At 45.1% G+C, this 25,959-nt stretch overlaps 1 protein-coding gene across 1 annotated transcript in view; it reads right to left on the bottom strand.

Moving 5' to 3' along the window:
- LOC138681470 (two pore calcium channel protein 1-like) overlaps positions 1 to 25,959 on the bottom strand; it is a 108,887-nt gene that overhangs the window by 58,546 nt on the left and 24,382 nt on the right. Inside the window, exons 3-4 of the mRNA XM_069768993.1 lie at positions 11,263 to 11,377; positions 7,375 to 7,503 (exon numbers count right to left, since the gene is read on the bottom strand). Coding sequence (XP_069625094.1) covers positions 7,375 to 7,503; positions 11,263 to 11,377 — 244 coding nt within the window. The remainder of the gene's footprint in view (positions 1 to 7,374; positions 7,504 to 11,262; positions 11,378 to 25,959) is intronic.

Below are 25,959 nucleotides of genomic sequence, written 5' to 3' on the forward strand. Positions count from 1 at the left end.
CCCACGCATACAAAGGGGAGGACGCCGAGCCACGCATACAAGGGGAGGACGTCGAGCCACACATACAAGTGGGAGGATGCCGAGCCACGCATACAAGGGGGAGGGGGAGGGCACCGAGCCACGGATTCAAGGGCGAGGATGCCGACCCACGCATACAAAGGGGAGGACGCCGAGCCACGCATACAAGGGGAGGACGCCGAGCCACGCATACAAGGGGAGGACGCCGAGCCACGCATACAAGGGGAGGACGCCGAGCCACGCATACAAGAGGCAGGACGCTGAGCCACGCATACAAGGGGGAGGGCGCCGAGCCACGCATACAAAGGGGAGGACGCCGAGCCACGCATACAAGGGGGAGGACGCCGAGCCACGCATACAAGGGGGAGGACCCCGAGCCACGTATACAAGGGGAAGGACGCCGAGCCACGCATACAAGGGGGAGGACGCTGAACCACGCATACAAAGGGGAGGATGCCGAGCCACACATACAAGGGGGGAGGACGCCGACCCACGCATACAACAGGGAGGATACCAAGCCACGCATACAAGGGGGAGGACGCCGAGCCACACATACAAGGGGGAGGACGCCGAGCCATGCATTTAAGGGGGAGGACGCCAAACCATACATACAAGTGGGAGGACACCGACCCATGCATTCAAGGGGGAGGACGGGGAGGACGCCAAGCCATGGATTCAAGGGGGAGGACGCCGACCCACGCATACAAAGGGGAGGACGCCGAGCCACGCATACAAGGGGAGGACGCCGAGCCACGCATACAAGGGGGAGGACACCGAGCCACACATACAAGGGGGAGAATGCCAAGCCACGCATACAAGGGGGAGGACGCCGAGCCACACATACAAGAAGGAGGACGCCGAGCCACGGATTCAAGGGGGAGGACGTCGACCCACGCATACAAAGGGGAGGACGCCGAGCCACGCATACAAGGGGAGGACGCCGAGCCACACATACAAGAGGGAGGATGCCGAGCTACGCATACAAGGGGGAGGGGGAGGGCGCCAAGCCACAGATTCAAGGGGGAGGACGCCGAGCCACGCATACAAGGGGAGGACGCCGAGCCACGCATACAAGGGGGAGGACGCCGAGCCACGCATACAACGGGGAGGACGCCGAGCCACGGATTCAAGTGGGAGGACGCCGAGCCACGCATACAAGGGGAGGACGCCGAGCCACACATACAAAGGGGAGGACGCCGAGCCACGGATACAAGAGGGAGGACGCCGAGCCACGGATTCAAGGGGGAGGACGCCGAGCCACGGATTCAAGGGGGAGGACGCCGACCCACGCATACAAAGGGGAGGACGCCGAGCCACGCATACAAGGGGAGGACGTCGAGCCACACATACAAGTGGGAGGATGCCGAGCCACGCATACAAGGGGGAGGGGGAGGGCACCGAGCCACGGATTCAAGGGCGAGGATGCCGACCCACGCATACAAAGGGGAGGACGCCGAGCCACGCATACAAGGGGAGGACGCCGAGCCACGCATACAAGGGGAGGACGCCGAGCCACGCATACAAGGGGAGGACGCCGAGCCACGCATACAAGAGGCAGGACGCTGAGCCACGCATACAAGGGGGAGGGCGCCGAGCCACGCATACAAAGGGGAGGACGCCGAGCCACGCATACAAGGGGGAGGACGCCGAGCCACGCATACAAGGGGGAGGACCCCGAGCCACGTATACAAGGGGAAGGACGCCGAGCCACGCATACAAGGGGGAGGACGCTGAACCACGCATACAAAGGGGAGGATGCCGAGCCACACATACAAGGGGGGAGGACGCCGACCCACGCATACAACAGGGAGGATACCAAGCCACGCATACAAGGGGGAGGACGCCGAGCCACACATACAAGGGGGAGGACGCCGAGCCATGCATTTAAGGGGGAGGACGCCAAACCATACATACAAGTGGGAGGACACCGACCCATGCATTCAAGGGGGAGGACGGGGAGGACGCCAAGCCATGGATTCAAGGGGGAGGACGCCGACCCACGCATACAAAGGGGAGGACGCCGAGCCACGCATACAAGGGGAGGACGCCGAGCCACACATACAAGAGGGAGGATGCCGAGCTACGCATACAAGGGGGAGGGGGAGGGCGCCAAGCCACAGATTCAAGGGGGAGGACGCCGAGCCACGCATACAAGGGGAGGACGCCGAGCCACGCATACAAGGGGGAGGACGCCGAGCCACGCATACAACGGGGAGGACGCCGAGCCACGGATTCAAGTGGGAGGACGCCGAGCCACGCATACAAGGGGAGGACGCCGAGCCACACATACAAAGGGGAGGACGCCGAGCCACGGATACAAGAGGGAGGACGCCGAGCCACGGATTCAAGGGGGAGGACGCCGACCCACGCATACAAAGGGGAGGACGCCGAGCCACGCATACAAGGGGAGGACGTCGAGCCACACATACAAGTGGGAGGATGCCGAGCCACGCATACAAGGGGGAGGGGGAGGGCACCGAGCCACGGATTCAAGGGCGAGGATGCCGACCCACGCATACAAAGGGGAGGACGCCGAGCCACGCATACAAGGGGAGGACGCCGAGCCACGCATACAAGGGGAGGACGCCGAGCCACGCATACAAGGGGAGGACGCCGAGCCACGCATACAAGAGGCAGGACGCTGAGCCACGCATACAAGGGGGAGGGCGCCGAGCCACGCATACAAAGGGGAGGACGCCGAGCCACGCATACAAGGGGGAGGACGCCGAGCCACGCATACAAGGGGGAGGACCCCGAGCCACGTATACAAGGGGAAGGACGCCGAGCCACGCATACAAGGGGGAGGACGCTGAACCACGCATACAAAGGGGAGGACGCCGAGCCACACATACAAGGGGGGAGGACGCCGACCCACGCATACAAAAGGGAGGATACCAAGCCACGCATACAAGGGGGAGGACGCCGAGCCACACATACAAGGGGGAGGACGCCGAGCCATGCATTTAAGGGGGAGGACGCCAAACCATACATTCAAGTGGGAGGACACCGACCCATGCATTCAAGGGGGAGGACGCCAAGCCATGCATACAACTAGGAGACCGGAGGAGCCACACATAGCAGGACAAGGATGAGGGGACAATGCATACCTGGCTTATACTCGAGTCAATAAGTTTACCCACTTTTACGTGGCAAAATTAGGTGCCAAGGCTTATACTCGGGTCTGCTTATACTCGAGTATATACAGTAGCTTAAAGGGGTTTTCTCCCAAACAAAAGTTAAGTTTAATCAATAGATCTTGGAATAAAAAAGAAGTTCCAGAATTAGATGTGGTTAACCCCTTTCTGACCTCGGACGGGATACGTCCGAGGCCAGATCCCCTGCTTTGATGTGGGCTCCAGCGGTGAGCCCACATCAAAGCCGCGACATGTCAGCTGTTTTGAACAGCTGACATGTGCGCGCAATAGCGGAGAGTGGAATCGCGATCCTCCTGCCTCTATTAACTAGTTAAATGCCGCTGTCAAACGCTGACAGCGGCATTTAACTAGCGCTTCCGGCCGACTCCGTCACATGATTGAGGGTCAGCGATGCGTCAGGATAGTAACCATAGAGGTCCCTGAGACCTCTATGGCTACTGATGCCGGCTTGCTGTGAGCGCCACCCTATGGTCGGCGCTCATAGCAAGCCTGCAATTCAGCTACATAGGAGCGATCTGATGATCGCTCCTATGTAGCAGAGCCGATCAGGCTATGCCAACTTCTAGCCTCCCATGGAGTCTATTGAAGCATGGCAAAAGTAAAAAAAAAATGTTTAAAAAAAAATATGAAATAAAAAAAAAAATATATAAGTTTAAATCACCCCCCTTTTGCCTCATTCAAAATAAAACAAAAAAAACAAAACCTACACATATTTAGTATCACCGCGTTCAGAATCGCCCGATCTATCAATTGAAAAAAAGAAGGATTAACCTGATTGCTAAACAGCGTAGCGAGAAAAAAATTCTAAACGCCAAAATAATGTTTTTTTTCTCGCCGCGACAATGCATTAAAATGCAATAACGGGCGATCAAAAGAACGTATCTGCACCAAAATGTTATCACTAAAAACATCAGCTCGGCACGCAAAAAATAAGCCATCACCTGAACACAGATCACGAAAAATGGAGACGCTATGGGTATCGGAAAATGGCGAATTTTTATTTATTTATTTATTTATTAGCAAAGTTTAGATTTTTTTTTTTTGCACCACTTAGATAAAAGAGAACCTAGACATGTTTGGTGTCTATGAACTCGTAATGACCTGGATAATCATACTAGCAGAATAGCAGGTCAGTTTTAGCATTTAGTGAAGCTAGCAAAAAAACCAAGCAAAAAAAAAAAAACCGCATGGGATTGCACTTTTTTTACAATTTCACCGCACTTGGAATTTTTTTCCCGTTTTCTAGTACACGACATGGTAAAACCAATGATGTCGTTCAAAAGTACAACTCGTCCCGCAAAAAATAAGCCCTCACATGGCCATATTGACGGAAAAATAAAAAAAGTTCTGGCTCTGGGAAGGAGGAGAGCGAAAAACTTACACGGAAAAACGGAAAATCCCAAGGTCATGAAGGGGTTAAATAAAATGTTCCTGTGATGAGATAATCTTATAAATGTGCCCCTGCTGTGTACTGTGTAATGGCTGTGTCTAACCGTACAGGGACATGGTCTGATCATATCACATCCCCTGGGCAGGGGAGGAAGCAAAAGAGAGGATACAGACAGGACAGCACAGGATCACAGCTACTGCTTTTTTGTGAGGCAAAACATTTCCCTGCCTGTTTTTAGACAATGTTTTACTTCAAAGAAATGATCATTTGTGATCCTGTGCTGTACTGTCTGTACACTTTTTTTCTCCCCCTTACCCAGGAATTGTGGTATGATCAGACCATGTTTCTACATGGTCAGACACGGCCATTACACAGTACACAGCAGGGGCACATTTATAAGATTATCTCAGCCAGGAAAATTATAAATCTGCGTATATGTACATATTACATCAGGTGTATGTGTTAAAATACACACCAAATGCCGCCTTCTCCAGAATGCAGCGCTATTCTGCTCCTCTTCTCAGTGATGTAACCGTACTTCTGACTAGCCGGCTCACTCTATGCTGTGTGTGTGAGCCGGAAGTCTCTTTTACAATATTAGTCTATGTATCCAAGTTCTGACACTAGGAGTTTACATTGTGAAAGCCATTTTTGTGATTTCAGTGATGTCACTGAGAAGAGGAGCAGAACAGCTATGGATAGCAGAGATAGTGGAGGTAAGTGAGTGTATAAACACAAACACACTGCATAAAAAAAATCTTAATGTGAGGGATTCTGTAATATGTCATGCATGTAACTCACATCTACAAATGAGCAAACAAAGTGCAGAGATCGGCTTCCGCCTTATGATCATTCCAGATAGACATGTGAATGGTGCAGTCAATCACTACAGCAACATGCCCATTTGGATCAGACAAAGCACAGAGACTGGAAGGGTATACAAGCCACCACAATGAAAGAGCAGAAGTGGGGAACAGATAGGTGTAGTTTTGATATTATTTTGCAGTATTTTTGGGTGGTTGAACAGTCCCTTTAACTTTGATCGGAATAACACAGAAACATTGGTTTATAAAAAATAAAAAAAAACAGTTAAGTTCCAAATGTTGGACTCCCCAGTTCCTAAACATACACTGTAGTTATAAGCTAAATTAAGTATTACGGTATTTTTTGGACTATAGGACGCACCCTAAGTTTAGAGGAGGAAAATAGGAAAAAAATAATTTTTAACTGTCATCAGGATCAGACATGTCAGGGGTGACAGGTGCCTCTTACAGTCCGAATGTAGCTCACCAAGTGGTCGGCAGCGGTGGAGCGGGGTCACAGGAGGTAGGAGCAGGGTCACATTTACCTCATTTGACAGCAGGAGTGGGGTGATGCTACGGCCTTGGGCTAGGAGGATGGGGGTGTCCCGGAAAGGCAGGAGCAGAGTCCAAGCTGTGCACATCGATCTCCCATCTGTCTAAAGTAAAATGGCGGAGGCAGTGCATCCACAGACTGAGATCTTGGCTTGTCATTGAGCAGAGATCTAAATCTGCTCATGCGAGATTTTCCTTAAGCCCACCACAAAGTCAATGTGTGCAGTGGGGTCTCTGCTCCTGCCTTCCACTGCCAGGCACTCCCTCCTCCTAGCCCAGGGATCGCAGCACCACCCTACTCCTGCCACCACAGGCAACCCTGCTCCACCACCGCCACTGCCCCCCCCAATGTGACCTACATTAAAGACGCAGCCAATTTTGCTCCAAAATTTGAGGAAAAATAGGGAGTCTTATAGTCCAAAAAAATATGGCAATCCTTTGATTGAAGAGATAACACTGTGTAGCCCTGCTGCTGTATGTGAACTGGCTGCCGGCCCAATCTGTCCCCTCCGGGTCCTGGTTCGACGGGCAACCCGAGTCCTTTTATCTGCTTACCCCCTTCAGGAGTACCGCTGAACTCTGTGTCTGTTGCTGCGTCCGGCCCTAGTGAAGCTGATATCACCTCACGTTTTTCCGGTTGCTGTATTATGTATAATGAATACAGCCACGGATCCGGTATCCGTCTTTGCGCCTGTTCTGGGTAGTGATTAATGTTACCCGGTTCTCACAATGTCCTTTTTCTCCGTCCCTTTTCTCCTCAGGCCGGTGATTTGGGCCTGGAAACCGTCATAGGGCTGTTAGAAATTCAGCTGTATGACCTCTCACTTTCAGCTCCTTAGCCCAACTGCCAGTTCTTCTCTCAGACCAGAATGGATCAAGGGGAGTCTCTGGAGCTCCCCCTTCTGGCCGGAGGTGGTAGTGCAGTCTTGCTATTTTAGTTTTTGTATTTAGTGTCAGTAACTGTTTTGTGGCAAATACCCCTAGGGGTGCCACAACACTATGCCTAAACAACACAATTCCACCAGAATAAAGGGTATACCGTACAACAGGAGAGGTGCAACTGCTAATATCAGGAAACAATGGGGAGACTGGAGTAAATGTCCTGTTCTGGTGTCCAATGCTGTAGTTAGTGACATTTAATTTACTACAACTAAGATAAAAGGTTTCCAATGATGCCTCCAATACAATTCTATGCCATATTCTTGTACTATGGCTTAGATATATTTTGCACTTCAGACAAGGGGGTTATGTTGGGGTAGAAGTGGGTATTAGGGTGAATGTTACGTCATTCTTTTATTCCGCAGAGTAGCAGTGGTTCACGGCATGAAATTAAAGGATTGTTATTTCTTTATACTTTCATTGTTTCTCCCTTCTGCTAGGATGGTTGTAATGTGGGTTCTTTTTGTTAAATAAAAGCCTTTGCGTAAAAAAAATAGTAATAATTATTAATACTTACAAATATTGTCACCATTACACAAATGTTCTTTGTATCCTTCCAGAAAACACTACGAGGAGTGACTTTACTAAAATGTACAAGTCGCCCAAAAAACGCTAGTAGGCAGAAGACCTCTACTATGGAGGTAGCCTGAAATTTAAAAAGTACAAAAAAAATCAATACTGTGAATCCAACACAAATGTTTTCCTTACCCCAGAGATTCAACAATAACCTTTGAGTACTTCCTTTTTACAGTAGCAGCCAAAGACCCCACAGAGAAGGAAGAAATAGATTAGTCCTGCTTCCACCTTCATCATACTGCTAAAGGGCCATGCATGATTAGAAAAGCTTAAGTGGTCACAGTTATTTTAACAAGTTTTGCATAAATCAGTGGCATAAGCAAATAAAATAAAGCTTTGTAATATAATAGAATATATTGGTGACATATTGCAACGTCTATCTTTTTCCTTTATGCAAGAATGACCTGTTTTAGAAGTTGCATGTTGGATGGAGATTTATGCTCAACTTGTCTCAACAGAATTCCCCATGGGTACTTTGATTGGGCTCAGACCAGCAGACATACAGTACTTGGTCACTGAATCACTTTCACCCTGTTCTTCAGAAAGGCAACAGTGGCCTAAGATGTGTGTTTTGGATCATTGTCATGTTGGAAATGTGCAAGCCTACCAAGGACATGGAGGGATGGGAGTATCTTCACTTTCAATATAGAGCAGTTCATCTGTGAATTCATGATACGAACAATGAAATTTAGCTCCCCAAGACCTGCCACCATCATGTTTCACTGTAGGCACCATGCATTTTTCCTTGTCCTTCAAAATCTTTGTGAAGTCATACAGTTTTGAAACCACCAGTTCCAAAAACATTAATCTTGGCTTCATCATTCCAGAGTATAGAATTCCAGTAGTCTCCACATTTTTCAGCATGGGCCCTTTGTAATTTTTTTTTGTGTGTATGGGCTTTAGGAGAGGTTTTCTTTGTGGATGACACCCATGCAGGACAATCCTCTGCAGCGTACACCGTATTTTGTCACAGGAAACACTATCCCTAGTTTGTCTTTCAACTTCTTTAGCTGACTCAAGTGAACTTACATGTAAATATTATTCAACCCTTCATCAGAAGGCGCTCCTGATTTTTCTTTTTTTTACTTTTTATTAAAAGATTTGACAAAATAAGAAACATATGGCAACATAGCATAAGCATAGAGTCAAAATAATCTGTATATCAACGTTCACATTGACATAGATTTGACATCATACCTTCAATAATAAAGTATACAAACAAACTAATAAAACATAACCTTCAGCATAATATATTCTACCAGGCATTTTACTTCCTAAGCAACAGAGTCTTTATAAAAGTTTTTAAGCTCGTACCAGGTCAGGTTATAATAGACACGTTATTAATCCTACACAAATCATCACTTTCATGGTCCAGAATGGATCTACATCAGGGTCTATATCGTGAGATTGAAGAGACCATAGCACCAGGAGCCAAGTGCATCAATGGCGAGTTACACCACCTTTCCCATATCTTTTGAAATTTCTGGGGACATCCTCTGTTTCTGTATAATATGTTTTCATAAGGAATTATGTCATTCACTAGTTTCTTCCACTGATTAATCGAAGGAGATTCCCACCATCCAAGGCGCTCCTGTTTAGTTTTTAATTTCCGTGATTGGCTGTAGTTCTATCTTTGTTAAAATTTTGTTATAACTTTTGCTACTGTATTTTGATTGATCATTAAACCTCTGCTGATATTCTTGTAGCCATCACCTTTGTTGTGTAAAGAAATTAATGTGACATTTCTCTTCTATGTGGTGCCATTGCTGACAGCATAAAATAAGGCAGGGGTTTTCATTAAGTAGCGCCCTTTTGTAGTCAACTGTCTTCTGGACACCTGTTTAATGAATAATTAGACATACATGTGGTTGAATTCATGTTAATTAGAATATGTAGTCTAAACTTTATCTTTGTTCCTAAGACTTTCATTTGGAGCATTCATTTTTCCATCATGTTCTTAAATTAATTTGATAGGAAAATTACTATTTTTTGTGTGTGCAAACGGAAATTTTTTATTTTTGCAATCAGTGGCCCACATTTGTGGGAGCATTTTGTAGTATAGTATCCCATAGAAAATAGCTTCTAGCAAAGTTATTTTACTACAGCGCTAGATTCACAGCCAGCTTGCCCAGTATTGCTATATAAGGTCTTCTCGGCTGCACTCTATGAGAGAGCAAGATCAGAAAACGAAAATCAGGAATTAATCTCTCTGTGTTTTTTTTGTAAATGGTAGACTTGATAGCAGCTAGCCTCCACTCACTAGCATAGAGACAACTGAAAACTGGAGCTACAACCTAACTGTAGAAAACTGTAGAAAAATGCCAAATGCAAGTCATATAAAGCCAGTAGTATAACTCCTCATGTATACATATGACAGCTTATTACAAAAAGTTATCTGAAACAACAGGTACTCCTCAAAGCTTTGCCTCCTGCTTCAGGCTCAGGGATCAAACAACTGATCATGTGATCGATGTGCACCAATCAGAAAGAGATCTGCTGGTTCTCCTATAGTCAGTCCAGCTGTTTGTGAGAAATATGTCAGACTGCGCCTGTTTCTGCTGTGACAGAGCTGCTGTAATAGTTGCATGTACGGAGAGAAAATATATAGTAAGAAAATTAAAATAGAAAAATAATAAAAACTCTTGTGTTAACTATAAACACAGGCATATCATGAAGGTAAGGGAACTGGTCACCAGATTCATGCTGCTCGAACCACAGGCTTTTTCTCTGAAACACTCGAGCATTCGTTTGAAAAGTCGGCCGGGGATCATAGGAAGAGGCGCGAGTAGTCCTGCGAGTCCTCTCACTTATCTGGAGTGATAGAATGAGGAAGCGGCTGGGGAGCGGCACCATACTAGTCACATCTCTCCCTATGGTTCCTGGTTGGCTTTTCAATCTATGTCTTCGCTGTGACATTTATAAATGCAAAACACCTGGCTGCCATCGGTAGTAAAGACACTGAATCATGCTGTCCGATCTGGACTGGAATCTCATAACAGGTTACCTTTAAAAAGAACCTGTCAGTAGGTTAAAGCGCCATACTGGAGTTCAGATTTTGCTGGAATGGTTTAAGGGTGCCATCTCACATTGGCAGAGCCCCTGAGGTGCCAGAACAGCGGAACCTCCCCATAAGTGACCCGATTTTACAAAACTACACCCCCAATGAATTCTTCTCGGGATTCAGTAAGCATGATGACATCACATGTGTGTCACATAATGTTATACCATTGGGTGGTTTAGAACAAATAATTACATTCCTACCACTAAAAATGTTGTTCCAGCCCCAAATTTTCAATTTTTAAAAGGTCTAAAAGGAAGAAATGGACCTCAGAGTTTGTTTTGCAATCGGTACATGTCATCAGGAAATACTTTTCAGGCACGGTGCTTCTGGCATTGTCTAAGCAGGCCACAGTCACTGGCAGACCTGGAGGTCGTCATGACTATCTTGGGTTGCCATGACAACCATCGAGGCTTTGCGATGACGTCGCAAGGCTGCTGATAGGATAGGGAGGGGGCTCCCTCTTCCATCCTAGCCTCCTAAATGCTGTGATTGATATAGATTGCGTCATTTAGGGGGTTAAACAGCCAAGGCGGTGCTAGCACCACTCCAGGCTGTCATAGCCAGGGCTCGGCTATCACGTAGCTCAGCTCCCGGCGACAATTACACTGGCACAGCTCCTATGCACGCACGATCGCCATGATGTACCTATATGTCTTTGGTCAGGACACCTATCTGATCATGACGTACAGGTAAGTCAAATGTTGTGAAGGGGTTAAATCCATCAGAAAGAAAAAAAAAAAAAACAATAACTAAGACTTTGATACTCACCAGAAATGGGAGATGGTAAACTGCAGGTTCTTCAAAAATGGCCAGTGCCAAGTCAACAGTGATACAGACATAGGTGAGTACTTGCATAACCCAGTGGTTGTAAAAATAGTAAAGTCTTAAGAAAAAGAAAAAAAAAAATATTACATTAAGGAAAAGTTGGAACCAAATATAATGAAAGAATAATTATCTCTATAATATTCACAAATGTTTTCATCACTTTAGTGTAAAATTCTATCAGAGCAGAAAAATAATTTACAGAATGTTCCTGTATGGATGCAAAAATTTGAATAAGACATTTATGTGTCAAAAGCCATCAACTTCATAACTCGCCACTAGATTTGAGCAAATTTTTCAAAATTTGGTTCCAATTACGATCAGCGACGAATATTGTATTTGCAGTGTTAGCCGAACACAGACAAACTTCATTGGAGTCAATGGGAGTAGAAATGCTCGGAATTGATTGTCAAACATAAATTCGGTGTGAATAGGGTTCCACTATGGCACGAATATGGATAATTCAGATTCGGCGACCGATTCTGAACATAATCGCTCAACTCTACTCACGACGAGAAACAAGTTGTCTTGCCGACTTGTTATCCCGCCGGTCATCTCTACTACAAGATAGACTTGTTGCCAGCCTTTCTGCACATCTGCAGTTTATGTGTGTTGCTTGCATTTAACTCCTACTGAATTCCTTCTTTATTTAACAACTAGCGCTGCCTGGGCATAGTAAATATCTGTGGTCAGTTATTGCACCTCACTTCTCTTATTTTCCCATCACGCCTCTCATTTTCCCCCTCACATCTCATTTTCTCCCTTACACCTCTCATTTTCCCCCTCACTCCTCTCATTCCCCCCTAACACTTGTCATTTCGACCTCACATCTGTCATTTTTCGATCACTCCACTATTTTCCCTCACGCCTCTCATTTTGCACTCACACCTTTTAATTTTCACCTCACACCCCTCATTTTCACCTCACACCCCTCATTTTCACCTCACACCCCTCATTTTCACCTCACACCCCTCATTTTCACCTCACACCTCTCATTTTCCCCTCAGTATATACATGTTTGTCATCTCCCTTATATATTGTATACACCTGTATGTCATCTCCTGTATATAGTATATACCTGTATGACATCTCCTCCTGTATATAGTATATACCAGTGTGTCATCTCCTCCTGTATATAGTATATACCTGTGTGTCATCTCCTCCTGTACATAGTATATACCTGTATGTCATCTCCTCCTGTATATAGTATATGCCGGTGTCATCTACCCTGTATATAGTATATATGTGTGTCTCATCTCCCCTGTATATAGTATATACCTGTGTATCATCTCCTCCTGTATATAGTATATATCTGTGTGTCATCTCCTCCTGTATTAGACCTCGTTCACACGTTATTTGCTCATTATTTTTACCTCAGTATTTGTAAGCTAAATTGGCAGCCTGATAAATCCCCAGCCAACAGGAAGCCCTCCCCCTGGCAGTATATATTAGCTCACACATACACATAATAGACAGGTCATGTGACTGACAACTGCCGGATTTCCTATATGGTAAAGTTGTTGCTCTTGTAGTTTGTCTGCTTATTAATCAGATTTTTATTTTTGAAGGATAATACCAGACTTGTGTGTGTTTTAGGGCGAGTTTCATGTGTCAAGTTGTGTGTGTTGAGTTGCGTGTGGCGACATGCGTGTAGCAACTTTTTGTGTCGAGTTGCATGTGACAGGTTAGTGTAGCAAGTTGTGTGCAGCAAGTTTTGCGCATGGTGAGTTTTGCGCGTGGCGAGTTTTATGTGTGGTGCTTTTTGAGTATGTGCAAGTTTTGTGTGAGGCAACTTTTGCATGTGTTGCAACTTTTGTGCATGTGGCAATTTTTCCGCGTGTGGCGAGTTTTCCATGAGGTGAGTTTTGCACGTGTGGCGAGTTTTGCGTGAGCCTAGTTTTGCACGTGGCATGTTTTGCGCGTGGCAAGTTTTGAGCGGCGACTTTTGTGTTTCGACTTTTATGTGGCGAGGTTGGTGTATGTGTGGTGAAATATGTGCTGAGGGTGGTATATGTGTTCAAGCACGTGGTAGTATGTGACGCATTTTGTGTGTGTGTGTTCATATGTGTGGTGAGTATCCCATGTTGTGGCCCCACCTTAGCAACTGTACGGTATATACTCTTTGGCGCCATCGCTCTCACTCTTTAAGTCCCCCTTGTTCACATCTGGCAGCTGTCAATTTGCCTCCAACACTTTTCCTTTCACTTTTTCCCCATTATGTAGATAGGGGCAAAATTGTTTGGTGAATTGGAATGCGCAGGGTTAAAATTTCGCCTCACAACATAGCCTATGGCGCTCTCGGGGTCCAGACTTGTGACTGTGCAAAATTTTGTGGCTGTAGCTGCGACGGTGCAGATGCCAATCCCGGACATACACACACACACACATTCAGCTTTATATATTAGATTTACAGATAGAATTTGGAGGAGTGAGTTTTCATTGTGAAAACTTATTGGAAAACTGAGCCTTAAAGTGCCAAAGTGAGTTTCTAACAAAGATTGGAGGTTGAAATACTCCAACCAAACCATGTATTCGGTCACTGGTGAATAAGCTGGAACGTACAGGAACATTACTGAATAGGTATGATTGAGGATGTCTGATAATGTCCACCGGATTTTTCCTTTGGGGCCATTTGAAGAGTCAGTTTTACAGCAGCAAGCCACGAACATTACAGGCACTTCGAAAGAACATACAGCGAGAAATGCAGGCTATGACCCCAGACTTCCTGCGGAATACATTGAACAATATGCAGGTGTGCTTGGATGCAAGCAGTGGAAATGTTCAAAACATTAGTTTCTCAAGAAGCAAGCTATGCACAGTCCAAATTTCAGTAACAGATTGTCTCTTAAAAGTTATGGCAATTTTTCCAGGTAAACTAGTGAATGAATCACCACGTATTATATAATGAATTAAGGGTGAGAGAGAGGAGATGGTAATTGGGGGTGGGGACATGTAATTATAATGAATTAGGTGAGCGGAAGGTGCTCAAAAGTGAGGTGTTTTGGACGTAGGAGAGGGACTGGTAATGAATTGGGGGAAAGAGTACAGTGGCTAATTAATTTATATATTTACTAGTTGGCCCGTGCAAAATTTTCGTAAATTGATTGTCGGGGGCACAGGCAATTTTAGGAAAATCAAGCTGGTCAAATGTAAATGTCTTCAATGAGATGATGAACACAAAAAGGTATGTGTCTCACTGATATACATATATACACATATATATGTATGGATTATACGTCCATTTTGTAAGCCGGTGAGAAAATCTCGCCATACAGATGTCACACGGATGCTTATATGCGAGAAAATCGCATCCTCAAATTGCACATGGATGACATACGGATCACTGTTCAGGGAACATTTCTTCGATTCTCGTCCGTGTAAAACGGACCGATTTTTTTATACGTTGTGTGTGACTATAGCCTAAAGCAGATCCCCCAACATTAAACATAATGGTATTTTACTTACTGATCAGAAAAGGTCTGATTGTCAGGACCTTGGAAAAGAACAAGGGCAGCAGTATTTTTTCCCACTCCACAGCAGCACTGCCATCTATCTGCAGTGTAGGGAAGTGCAACACAGCCCTATGTATGTGAATGGAGCAGCTCCCTGTACAGCAGTGCCACTTTGACAGTAAAAATGATGAAGGAGAACTGACCCCATAACTGAGCGTATTTACACCATTGTATAATAACTGGGAATATCCAATAAAAAAAAAGCAGATTATTTTACCTTTTTTCCCCCTACGGTTGGATTTTTTTTTCAATTTTTGCAAAGTTGTTTCCACCAATCTCTCCCATCGGGAAAATGTACAGTCTGAGTTATGTCAACGCTGCAGTTTTTTACTTGGGACCAGAGGAGACTCCAGGTCACCAATCAGCTGCAACCTTAGAAGATACACTTTTCAATGAGTGTCCAATAATACGGAAAATCTGATGGTTCAGAACCTGTCCAGTCCCTTTTAGGCTGCATTCATTTATATCTTCAGTTTTAAAGCTGAAGTCTTAAACGAGTTAAGTTTTACTTTTATTCTACTTCCACATATGTAGTAAATATTTTCTATGTACCTGCCTGAAATCGGCTGGGCAAGGAGTTCAGCAAGCTGGAAAGCCCCCCAAGGCAAATGTTAGGATTTGTTTCAGCTTTGTGGTATTGTCCTTTGGGGTAATGTGGTGCCACCTGCAGGTCATTTTTCCTTACTGCAGTTTTATGAAAATTAACGTTTAAAATGTATTTTGTGATCACATCATGGATGTGTGACTTGTTTGGCTATTTGCTTGCTGAAGCGGGCAAGTTTACCTTTCAAATGGTGCATCAATTGTGTGTGTGGGTGCAGTATGAACGGAGATACAAAGGAATTACTGAAAAAGAGTGTTTTGAAATAATATAGAAGGATTGGGCAGGGGAAAAGTGGCTATTTATGGTTAACCGGGGGGTGTGGGGGGGCACAGTGGTGGGTTAACAATTTACATTTGGAATAGCTAATTCAGGAAACAAATGTGTACATATATGTGACCTTTTTATTTTCAGGGCAGCAAACTCTGAAGTGACCAAGTCCCGGCGTTAGGACGCGGTCATGAAGGTTTGACAATATGAAGAAGAAAAAGGCTGTAATCAAATGAGATGTCAGTGGTAAGTTACTAGAAGTACATTTTTATATATATATATATATATATATATATATATATGGGTATTGTATAGTCACATGTTTACACGGACCGATTGTCGGCACTAAACGACCACTAAATGGTAAATCGTTACCGATCGGCAGTTATTTACTGCCGTCTGTCTGAACAAGCGATTAAACGATGCACACAGAGCGATTCGTGCCATATTATATAGCATCCCCTGTTATATATAGTGCTGTCCCTTATTACACAGCATTCCCTTTAGTTATAGGTGTAAAATGGGTTGGTCACCAGATTTCACAGAATAAACTGTATACATTATTAAAAAAAATGTCCTATACCTTATGAATCTGGTCCACCTGCGTCGAAAATCCAAGTCACAATGGCTGAATAATCCCGATATTAACTAAAATGTGAGATATCTCACAAGTCCAAGTATAATCAGTCTCCACTACCCAGCCTGACTGCCAGCTGCAGCTTGTACTGGACAGTGTGAGATCTCAGCAGCAGAAAGAATGGACTCTAATAGGTGATTTCAAACAAGTTAGGAGGATGGAGACTGAAGGAGAAGACGGAGTTTAAGGGCCAGTGCACGTGGCAACTTTTAGTTGCCGATGTACCTGCATCTCTTGAAGCAGAAGACACTTCTGAATAATGGTGGCGGTATTTTTCCCAAAACATCTTTTTTACGGCAGTGGTTTTTTTTTTGCATTTTTCTTTTTCTCCTTCAGAAAGCTTGGAATCCTCCAGAAGAATAGTCAGGTCACTTCTTATAACCACTTCACAGTTTACAAGTCTGAAGTGGTTAAAAAAGGTTAGAAAAGGTGTCACATATGAATAGTCAATTTTACATTTTTCTTTGTTTTGGGCATTTTTTTAGCACTTGTTTGATACAAATTCCAGGCGGCATCTCCTTGAAGACGACATCATGTGTACTTACCCTAAACTTTCAAAAATAATCAGCCACCCTGACATGCACATGAGATAACTTAGAAATTTGATAAAACCCTATTAAATAAATACATAATTTAGATAATGCATCCGCGTTAATTCACTAATTTGCACTTTGGGGTGGAAAGTAAAGCAAGCTTGCCTCATTAGTCTGGAAAGCATTTAGGGAAGCTGAAAAAGGGAAAGTTTATGACTTTCAAATTGAGGAACTGTCTACTCGGAGAAACTGCTTTCGGTGGTGATAAAATGGATACATTTATGGTTAGTACATCATGAATACTCCCTCTGCTTTACTGATAAACAGAAAATGTAAGAAAAATGAAGGACGTTTCACTTCAGTAACCTTCACTAGAAATAAGGATTGGAAAAAAAAATGCATTAGAAATTCAGGTTCTGTTTCAGAAAAACAATTATTATGCCAAAACATGGCAAAAGTTCAAGCATTATGCTGACTAAATCATTTTCACAAACCATTTGTTATTTGGGAGCCTGTGCCAGGTTGGGGGTGCAGGGTGGGTAGTCTACACAATCTCTGCAGCCCAAATCTACACTGCAACACCAATGCAAATGCACAGCATAACAATACCTGCTGTTTTACCTTAGTTTCCATCTGTGTTTTTAAATGAGAACTTACCAGTAGATTTTACATGAGTTAACTAATACAAGGAGTGCACAGCCTGCGGCCCCGGGGCTACATGACCTTTCTATGTGGCCCTCAACCATCTGGTCAGATAAGCTTCACAGTATCTTGTAGCTGTTCACATGTATTTTTCCATGTCAAGGAGAGAGGAGGGACAGTAAGTAATGGTGCACTGTGTGGCCATCTCTAAGGCCCCCATATTTTGGCATAGTGGGGAAATCCCATAGCACGGAAAAATTAATTATGAGATGAAGTGACCATGCACAAGTGCTGGTATATTCATTGTGGCCAATGGGATAAGGAAAACACTTCTGTATCAGCATCTCGCATAAAAGGGGCTATCCACAGGATAGGTTATAACTTAGAGATTGGTGGGGGTCCAACTGGTGAGACCCACACCAATAGGCAGAACATGCGTGATGGGGCACTATTATCTCTGGCTCAAAATGGAGCAGCAGGTGTGCTGCCCGAAAAAGTAGAGCGCCGCGCTTAGCAGCTCCGTAGAGAATGAATGGAGCAATAGTTGAACGTATGGATTAGTGCTTATTCTAAGGGTATGTTTCTACGATCAGGAAACGCTGCGTGTTTGACGCTGCGTACAGCCGCAGCGTCAAACACGCAGCGTCCAGACGCAGGTGGCAGACCCGCCTAAGCAGATATGCGGCGCGTCTTTCCAGAACGCAGTGTGTCTGTTTACAATGCGGCGACACTCCGTCGCTGCACGGTAAATTTACCATAGACTTTCATTAGATGCGGTAAAACCGTAAACGCAGCTTACTACGCATGTCTACTTATTTAAATAAGGTCTTACCTGTCATACCGCCGGAAGTCCGCGTCCACTGCAGTTCTCGCGATAACTTAGCTTACCGCTAGAACTGTCGTGCACATGACCGGGGGTTATCTCCAGTCACCCTAGGCTAGTTCTAACGTTCAGCTGACCGCGAGAGCTAGAGTGTAGGTAATCCCTGGAGAGTTATCTCCAGCGGTCATGTACAAGCTCTGCTATGTCTGATGTCAGGCATCCGATAGCAGAGCTGGACTCGTCGTAGGACACTCGTTATTTTGCTGCCTTCAGTGTGAATGTACAATTTTCATAGTCATGAAAACACAGAAAAATGTTGAAATGAGAAGGTGTGTCCAAACTTTTGGTTTGTACTGTATATCTATGTATCTATGTATCTATCAATACACACAGTTGTGGCCAAAAATATTGACACCCCTGCAATTCTGTCAGATAATATTCAGATTCTTCCTGAAAATGATTGCAAACACAAATTCTTTGTTATTATCTTCATTTAATTTGTCTTAAATGAAAAAACACCAAAAGAATTGTCCTAAAGCCAAATTGGATATAATTCCACACCAAACATAAAAAAGGGGGTGGACAAAAGTATTGGCACTATTTGAAAAATCATGTGATGCTTCTCTAATTTGTGTAATTAACAGCACCTGTAACTTACCTGTGGCACCTAACAGGTGTTGGCAATAACTAAATCACACTTGCAGCCAGTTGACATGGATTAAAGTTGACTCAACCTCTGTCCTGTGTCCTTGTATGTACCACATTGAGCATGGAGAAAAGAAAGAAAACCAAAGAACTGTCTGAGGACCTGAGAAACCAAATTGTGAGGAAGCATGAGCAATCTCAAGGCTACAAGTCCATCTCCAAAAACCTGAATGTTCCTGTGTCTACCGTGCACAGTGTCATCAAGAAGTTTAACGCCCATAGCACTGTGGCTAACCTCCCTAGATGTGGACGGAAAAGAAAAATTGACAAGAGATTTCAACGCAAGATTGTGCGGATGTTGGATAAAGAGCCTCGACTAACATCCAAATACGTTCAAGCTGCCCTGCAGTCCGACAGAAGGCACCCTTCAAATATCAGGGACCTGGAGCAGTTTGCCAAAGAAGAATGGTCTAAAATTCCAGCAGAGCATTGTAAGAAACTCATTGATGGTTACTGGAAGCAATTGGTCGCAGTTATTTGGGCTAAAGGTTGTGCAACCAAGTATTAGGCTGAGGGTGCCAATACTTTTGTCTGGCCCATTTTTGGATTTTTGTGTGAAATGATCAATGTTTTGCTTTTTTCTTCATGCTCTTTTGTGTTTTTTCATTTAAGACAAATTAAATGAAGATACCGTATATACTCGAGTATAAGCCGAGATTTTCAGCCCATTTTTTTGGGCTGAAAGTCCCCCTCTCGGCTTATACTCGAGTCATATACCGGGAGGTCAGCAGGGGAGGGGGAGCGGGGGCTGTGTAATTATACTTACCTGCTCCCGGCGCGGTCCCTGCAGTCCCTGGCTTCCTCGGCGCTGCAGATTCTCCCTGTACTGAGTGGTCACATGGCACCGCTCATTACAGAAATGAATATGCGGCTCCACCTCCCGTAGGGGTGGAGCTGCATATTCATTGCTGTAAATGAGCGGTAACTGTGACCGCTCAATACAGGAAGAAGATGCAGCGCCGGGGAAGCCAGGGACTGCAGGGACCGCGTCGGGAGCAGGTAAGTATACGGGGAGGGGAGCGCAGCGCTGCGCGATATTTACCTGCTCCTCGCTCTGGTGCGGCTCCGTCTGCAGCGTCTCCTGGCTGTGACGCTCAGGTTAAAGGGCGCGGTGACGTAGTCAGTGCGTGCCCTCTGCTGAGCGTCAGTGCTGGAGACGGAGTCGGACGAGGAGCACGTAAATATTGAAAGCGCCAGCGTCCTGAGCGAAGAGAGGTGAGTATGTGATTTTTTTTTTTTTTTAATTGCAGCAGCAGCAGCAGCATTCTATATGGCACAGCTTTATAAGGAGCATCTATGGGGCCATAATCAACGGTGCAGAGTAATATATATGGCACAGCTTTATAAGGAGCATCTATGGGGCCATAATCAACGGTGCATAGCATTATATATGGGGCACAGCTTTATAAGGAGCATCTATGGGGCCATAATCAACGGTGCAGAGCAATATATATGGTGCACAGCTTTATAAGGAGCATCTATGGGGCCATAATCAACGGTGCAGAGCAATATATATGGGGCGCAGCTTTCTATGGAGCATCCATGGGGCAATAATGAACGGTGCAGAGCATTAAATGTGGCACAGCTCTATATGGAGCATCTATGGGGCCATAATGAACGGTGCAGAGCATTATATGTGGCACAGCTCTATATGGAGCATCTTTGGGGCCATAATGAACGGTGCAGAGCATTATATATGGCACAGCTTTATGTGGAGCATCTATGGGGCCATAATGAACGGTGCAGAGCATTAAATGTGGCACATCTTTATATGGAGCATCTATGGGGCCATAATGAACGGTGCCGAGCATTATATGTGGCACAGCTTTATATGGAGCATCTATGGGGCAACAATGAACGAAATGGAGAATTATATATGGCACAGCTTTATATGGAGCATCTTATGGGGCAATAATGAACGGTGCAGAGCATCTATTTTTATTTTTGAAATTCACCGGTAGCTGCTGCATTTCCTACCCTAGGCTTTTACTCGAGTCAATAAGTTTTCCCATTTTTTTGTGGCAAATTTAGGGGGGTCGGCTTATACTCGAGTATATACGGTAATAATACCAAAGAATTTGTGTTTGCAATCATTTTCAGGAAGAAACTGAGTATTATCTGACAGAATTGCAAGGGTGTCAATACTTTTGGCCACAACTGTATCTATATATCTATATCTAGATGTAGATAGTTACTTACCGATAACGATATTTCTCTGACCCCATGACAGCACCACGGAGAGAGGGAATCTGCCCCGCCGGGACAGGAAACCTACAGATAAAAAGGCGGTACTGCTCTTCTGCATCAGTTGTTTTACAGAGCATTAAAGGAACTTTCAGATAAAACAATATCACTAATTAAAATATTTATTATTACTCAAAGGAAGCACCGTGTGACAATATTTACTAAATAACTAAATGCTCACACCCCTTACGTGAAAGGGGGGGGGGGGTGAGTATACGGGTGCCGTCATGGGATCAGAGAAATACCGTTATTGGTAAGGAACTATATTTTTCTCTCTCCCCCATGACAGCACCACGGAGAGAATTGCGGAGATATGCAGATTCGGGTGGGACCACTGCCTCCAGAACCCTTTTGCCAAAAGTAAGGTCTGAAGAGAAGGCTGGGGGTCCAGCCGATAGTGGTTAAAGGAATGTAGAGGGAGAAGACCATGTAGCAGTTCTACATATCGGTTCTATCGAGGCTCGGCTCTTTCCGCCCAGGACGTTGATACTGATCTTGTTGAGCCTTTATTTTCTACGGAATGGATGCCCCGTGAGAGGAGTATGAGAGTGTGATAGCGTCTCTTATCCATCTTGCGAGTGTACTTTTGGATGCTTTCTGCCCTTTCCGCGGTCTCTAAAAGCACAAAAAGAGAGACCTATCCTTCCTACAATCTCGTGTTGCCGCTAAATATTGGATTATGCATCTCCTGACATCTAGGATGTGTAAGGCTTCCTCCCTACTATTTTTTGGATTGGGACAGAAAGCAGTGAGGGATATCTCCTGAGCCCTGTGGAAAACGTGATGCCACTTTTGGAAGGTAGGCCGGGTCTGTTTTAAGGACCACTCTATCCTCTAAAACCTCAGTGAAAGGTGGGTATGTCAATAGTGCCTGAATATCGCTGACCATGCACGCCGAAGATAAGGCCACTAGGAGGGAAGTTTTAAGGGACAACACTTTCAGTGGGACTTCTGTTGAGGTTCGAAAGGAGACTTAGTTAAAGCTGAGAGGATCAAATTAAGATCCAGTGGGGGGGGGGGAGACACCCTGAGATAGGATGGGTCTGGATCTACTTGCAGCCTTGATAAATCTAGCTATCACGCGATTCCCAGCCAAGTCATAATTGTACAGGGTTCCTAGTGCTGCAACCTGAACTTTTAAAGGTACTTGTGTCCAACTCCTGTTGTAGGCCCTTCTGTAGAAATTCTAATATGGCTGTGAGTGGAACCTCCTGGCCCCAAGAAGCATCTGACACAGATAAATTTTTTCCAAGTTCTACCGTATGTTCTGGTAGTTACAGGTTTTCTGCTCTGTTGGAGGGTGGAAATTAAGTTTGGAGAGAACTCCCTATTGCTCAAAAGTGACCTCTCAGGTTCCATACTGTTAAGTGCAAGTTTTTCACTTGCAGATGGATCACAGGCCTGGATCAAAGGATCACAGGGGGTGACAAAGGAAATTGTCCGAAATGCGCGTCGGGGTGCGCTATTACATGCACATTTTTGAACATACAAACACATGGTTTGTTTTTTTCATCTATTGCACTAGATACAATTGATTTTTGAATCGTTCTTTTTGCACACCGCACTTTATATAATAGATTTTTGTGTGAATTCAGGTAATTTTGTGCACAGCACATTGCACTTTTTAGGTTTTTAGGAGAAGATATATATTTAGTATTTTTTATGCACAGCACATTGTTTTATAAAAGTTTTTTATATAAGTTATGATTTGATTTTACCTCTTAAGGGACTTTTTTGTTATTGTGTCTGCCATTAGTATGTTATAAAATGTCCTGTTATGCGTACAGATTTATTGTTTTTATATTATATTTCTAAATATTTTTAGAAATGATTGCCACAAGGATTATATAATAAAGGCATTTTTTTATATAAACTCCTGGCTTTGGTTTCTGCCTGGCTGTCCATGGTTCGGTTGTTTGGGTTTTCTTCCCTCATTATAGAAACGGTGTTTAAAATAGTCTCTCTAGGTGGTCTTGTTTTAGCTGTGTTTCTAGTTGATCTAGTCAGATCATCAGAGCCCTAGCCGTAAAAGTGGCGGCAATTGCTGGCTTTAGTCCACCCCAAGGGGCATCCCAGGAACCCTTTAAGAATGAATCCGCCTTCTTATCCATGGGGTCTTTTAACGTCCCCCATATCCTCGAAAGGAAGTGCACATTTTTTGGAGGCTTTGGCGATAGCTCCAAAATTAGATGTGGCTTTTTTCCAGAATGAACACATTGGGTCTTCAAAGGGGTATTTCCTTTTGGGGGTGAGGAGGTCCTTTTTTTTCTGTTTTTCCATTCTTTTTTAATTAACTCTTGGACTTTCTCGTTTAACGGAAATGACCTCCTGATTTTTTGTTCAAGCCCACTAAACATTATGTCTTGAACGGTTTTCTTGGGCCAGGGGTCCACAAGACCCATGGTGGATCTAATTGCTTTAACTAAATTATTTGTTTCCTCTCTTGGAAAACAGCACTGACCATCCTCAGACAAAGATGACGAGGAAGAAGAGGGTGAACTAGCAGAATCCGATTCACTTACATTCCCTGAACTACTGGACTCAGAATCAGGGGATTTATGTCTAATTTTCTGCCGTTTTTTCCCCGACCTCTGTAGGGATTTAAGGGAGTCCTCCTCCTGACTTAATTAAAGATCTGAGGTCTGAAGCAAAGTTTGGGGATTCTTCACAAATAGTCTGCTGAATACAAGAGCTACAAAGCCTCTTCCCCCAAGAGCCGGGTAGATCCTCTGCACAGAGCTCACATAGGTTATTTTTAGCCTTGATGGTACACTTCCTCCCCTATAAGACAAGAGGAATAGGCGCTAATTACAAAGTGGACTGTCACGAAGTTCACTCACCATCCTAGCAGAAAACGGAAGGATACCGGATACGGGCACAGTTTATCCGAAGATGGATGGATTCTCTTTCCCGCTGACGACTACGCTGGGGCTCTTACTACGCTGAGAGCCTGAGCGGTTGCTGCTACTGCGTCTGTGGGAAGGATCCTTCTCCGTCCACTTTCTCTGCTGTCGTGGCTGCTGCTGTCACTGCTGCAGGCTTGGATGGGAGAAAGCACCCTGACTGGGAGAACGACCCACAGGGGCCTGCTCTTCTGAGAGATCCTGGTCTCTCATACCGGTAGGGATGTCGACTGACTGTGACGAACCCACCCGGGGTCTCTAGTTGATTTAAAAGCTGCTTCCAGGACCTCCCCCAGCCTCCATTTCACGAGAGAATGCTACTTTGTCCAACCACAGTGTTCCCAGTAATGCAATGCGCATCCGACGTCATCGGGACCTCGCACATGCGCACTACTGGATTTCCTAGTAAAGCATTGTGGCCACATCTCCCACGCGTGCGCCCTCTCGTTCTGGAGCTCTGGAAGCTGTAGGCCACAAGGAACGCCGCACTAGCACCGGGAGAGGTGGTCTTCGTCCCATCTTCCGCCACCCCTCACCCCCAAGGGCCCACTGACCCTGGTAGTGGCGCTTCGGGAAACCTCCCCAGTCGAGGCAGGGAACCCCCTGCCTAAATCGAGCTGACCGGCTCCAGAATCCCACAACGCTCCTGAAGTACGCCACAATAACTGCATGGTTCCCCCGGGACAGGAAACCAACTGATGCAGAAGAGGGGTACCGCCTTTGTATCTGTAGGTTTCCTGTCCCGGCGGGGCAGGTCTCCTCTCTCCATGATGCAGTCATGGGGGGGATAGAGAAATTAAGTTTGTGCTCCCCTACTCTAGTATATGTAGACAAGGAGTGTCAACCAGGCTTCACTGCGCTTGCTCAGTGTAGACGAATGAGCAAACCACAAGTGGGACTCCGACTCGGCTATCTGATGTCAGTATTCAAGGAACATGATAATCAGGGAGGAATACGCATTATAGGAGTAGGGCCACATTAGCCCTACAGTAAAGGTACCGTCACATTAAGCGACGCTCCAGCGATATAGACAACGATCCGACCTAACCTAGATCGCTGGAGCGTCGCTGTAGAGACGTCAAACACGGCTACTCCAGAACGATGCAGGAGCGATCCAGTGACATACAGTACTTATCGTTCTCGCTGGTTGATAGCTCCATCTATAAACATTTCAGGCATCGTTGCTTTTGCTGTCAAACATGACGAATCACGCCGACCTGACGACCAAATAAAATTCTGACCTTCTAGCTCCGACCAGCGATGTCACAGCGGGATCCTGATCGCTGCTGCGTGTCAAACACAACGAGATCGCTATCCAGGACGCTGCTACGTCACGGATCGTTGTCGTTCTCGTTGTAAAGTTGCTCAGTGTGAAGGTACCTTTACACTTATGTCTCCAATTTGCAAAAACCAACAGCTACAGCTATTTGTTTGGCTAGACAGCCGAGTTGTCAATCAAGCAGGGTGGCACCGGGCAGGGAGTAATGATGAAGGGTGACCAGAAAAATGCCCACAAGAAAATTGTCCACACGGAAAATTGCCCATACGGAAAATTGCCACTTGCAGCATCACAAAGTTTCAGATCAATGATATTTGAGGTGCAAGGTTAAAAATGCCCACAGAAAATTGCCCACAGACTGAATTATAGATTAACTGCTCTGCAGGGCAGGGGGATAGTATATGCATGTATACATCAGATGCTCTGCAGGGCATAAGAATAATATATAATTATAGGTGAGATGCTCTGCAGGGCAGAGAATAGCAAAGATCTAT

This window comes from Ranitomeya imitator, chromosome 5 (genome assembly GCF_032444005.1).
Source record: "Ranitomeya imitator isolate aRanImi1 chromosome 5, aRanImi1.pri, whole genome shotgun sequence".
Taxonomy (NCBI): Eukaryota; Metazoa; Chordata; class Amphibia; order Anura; family Dendrobatidae; genus Ranitomeya; species Ranitomeya imitator.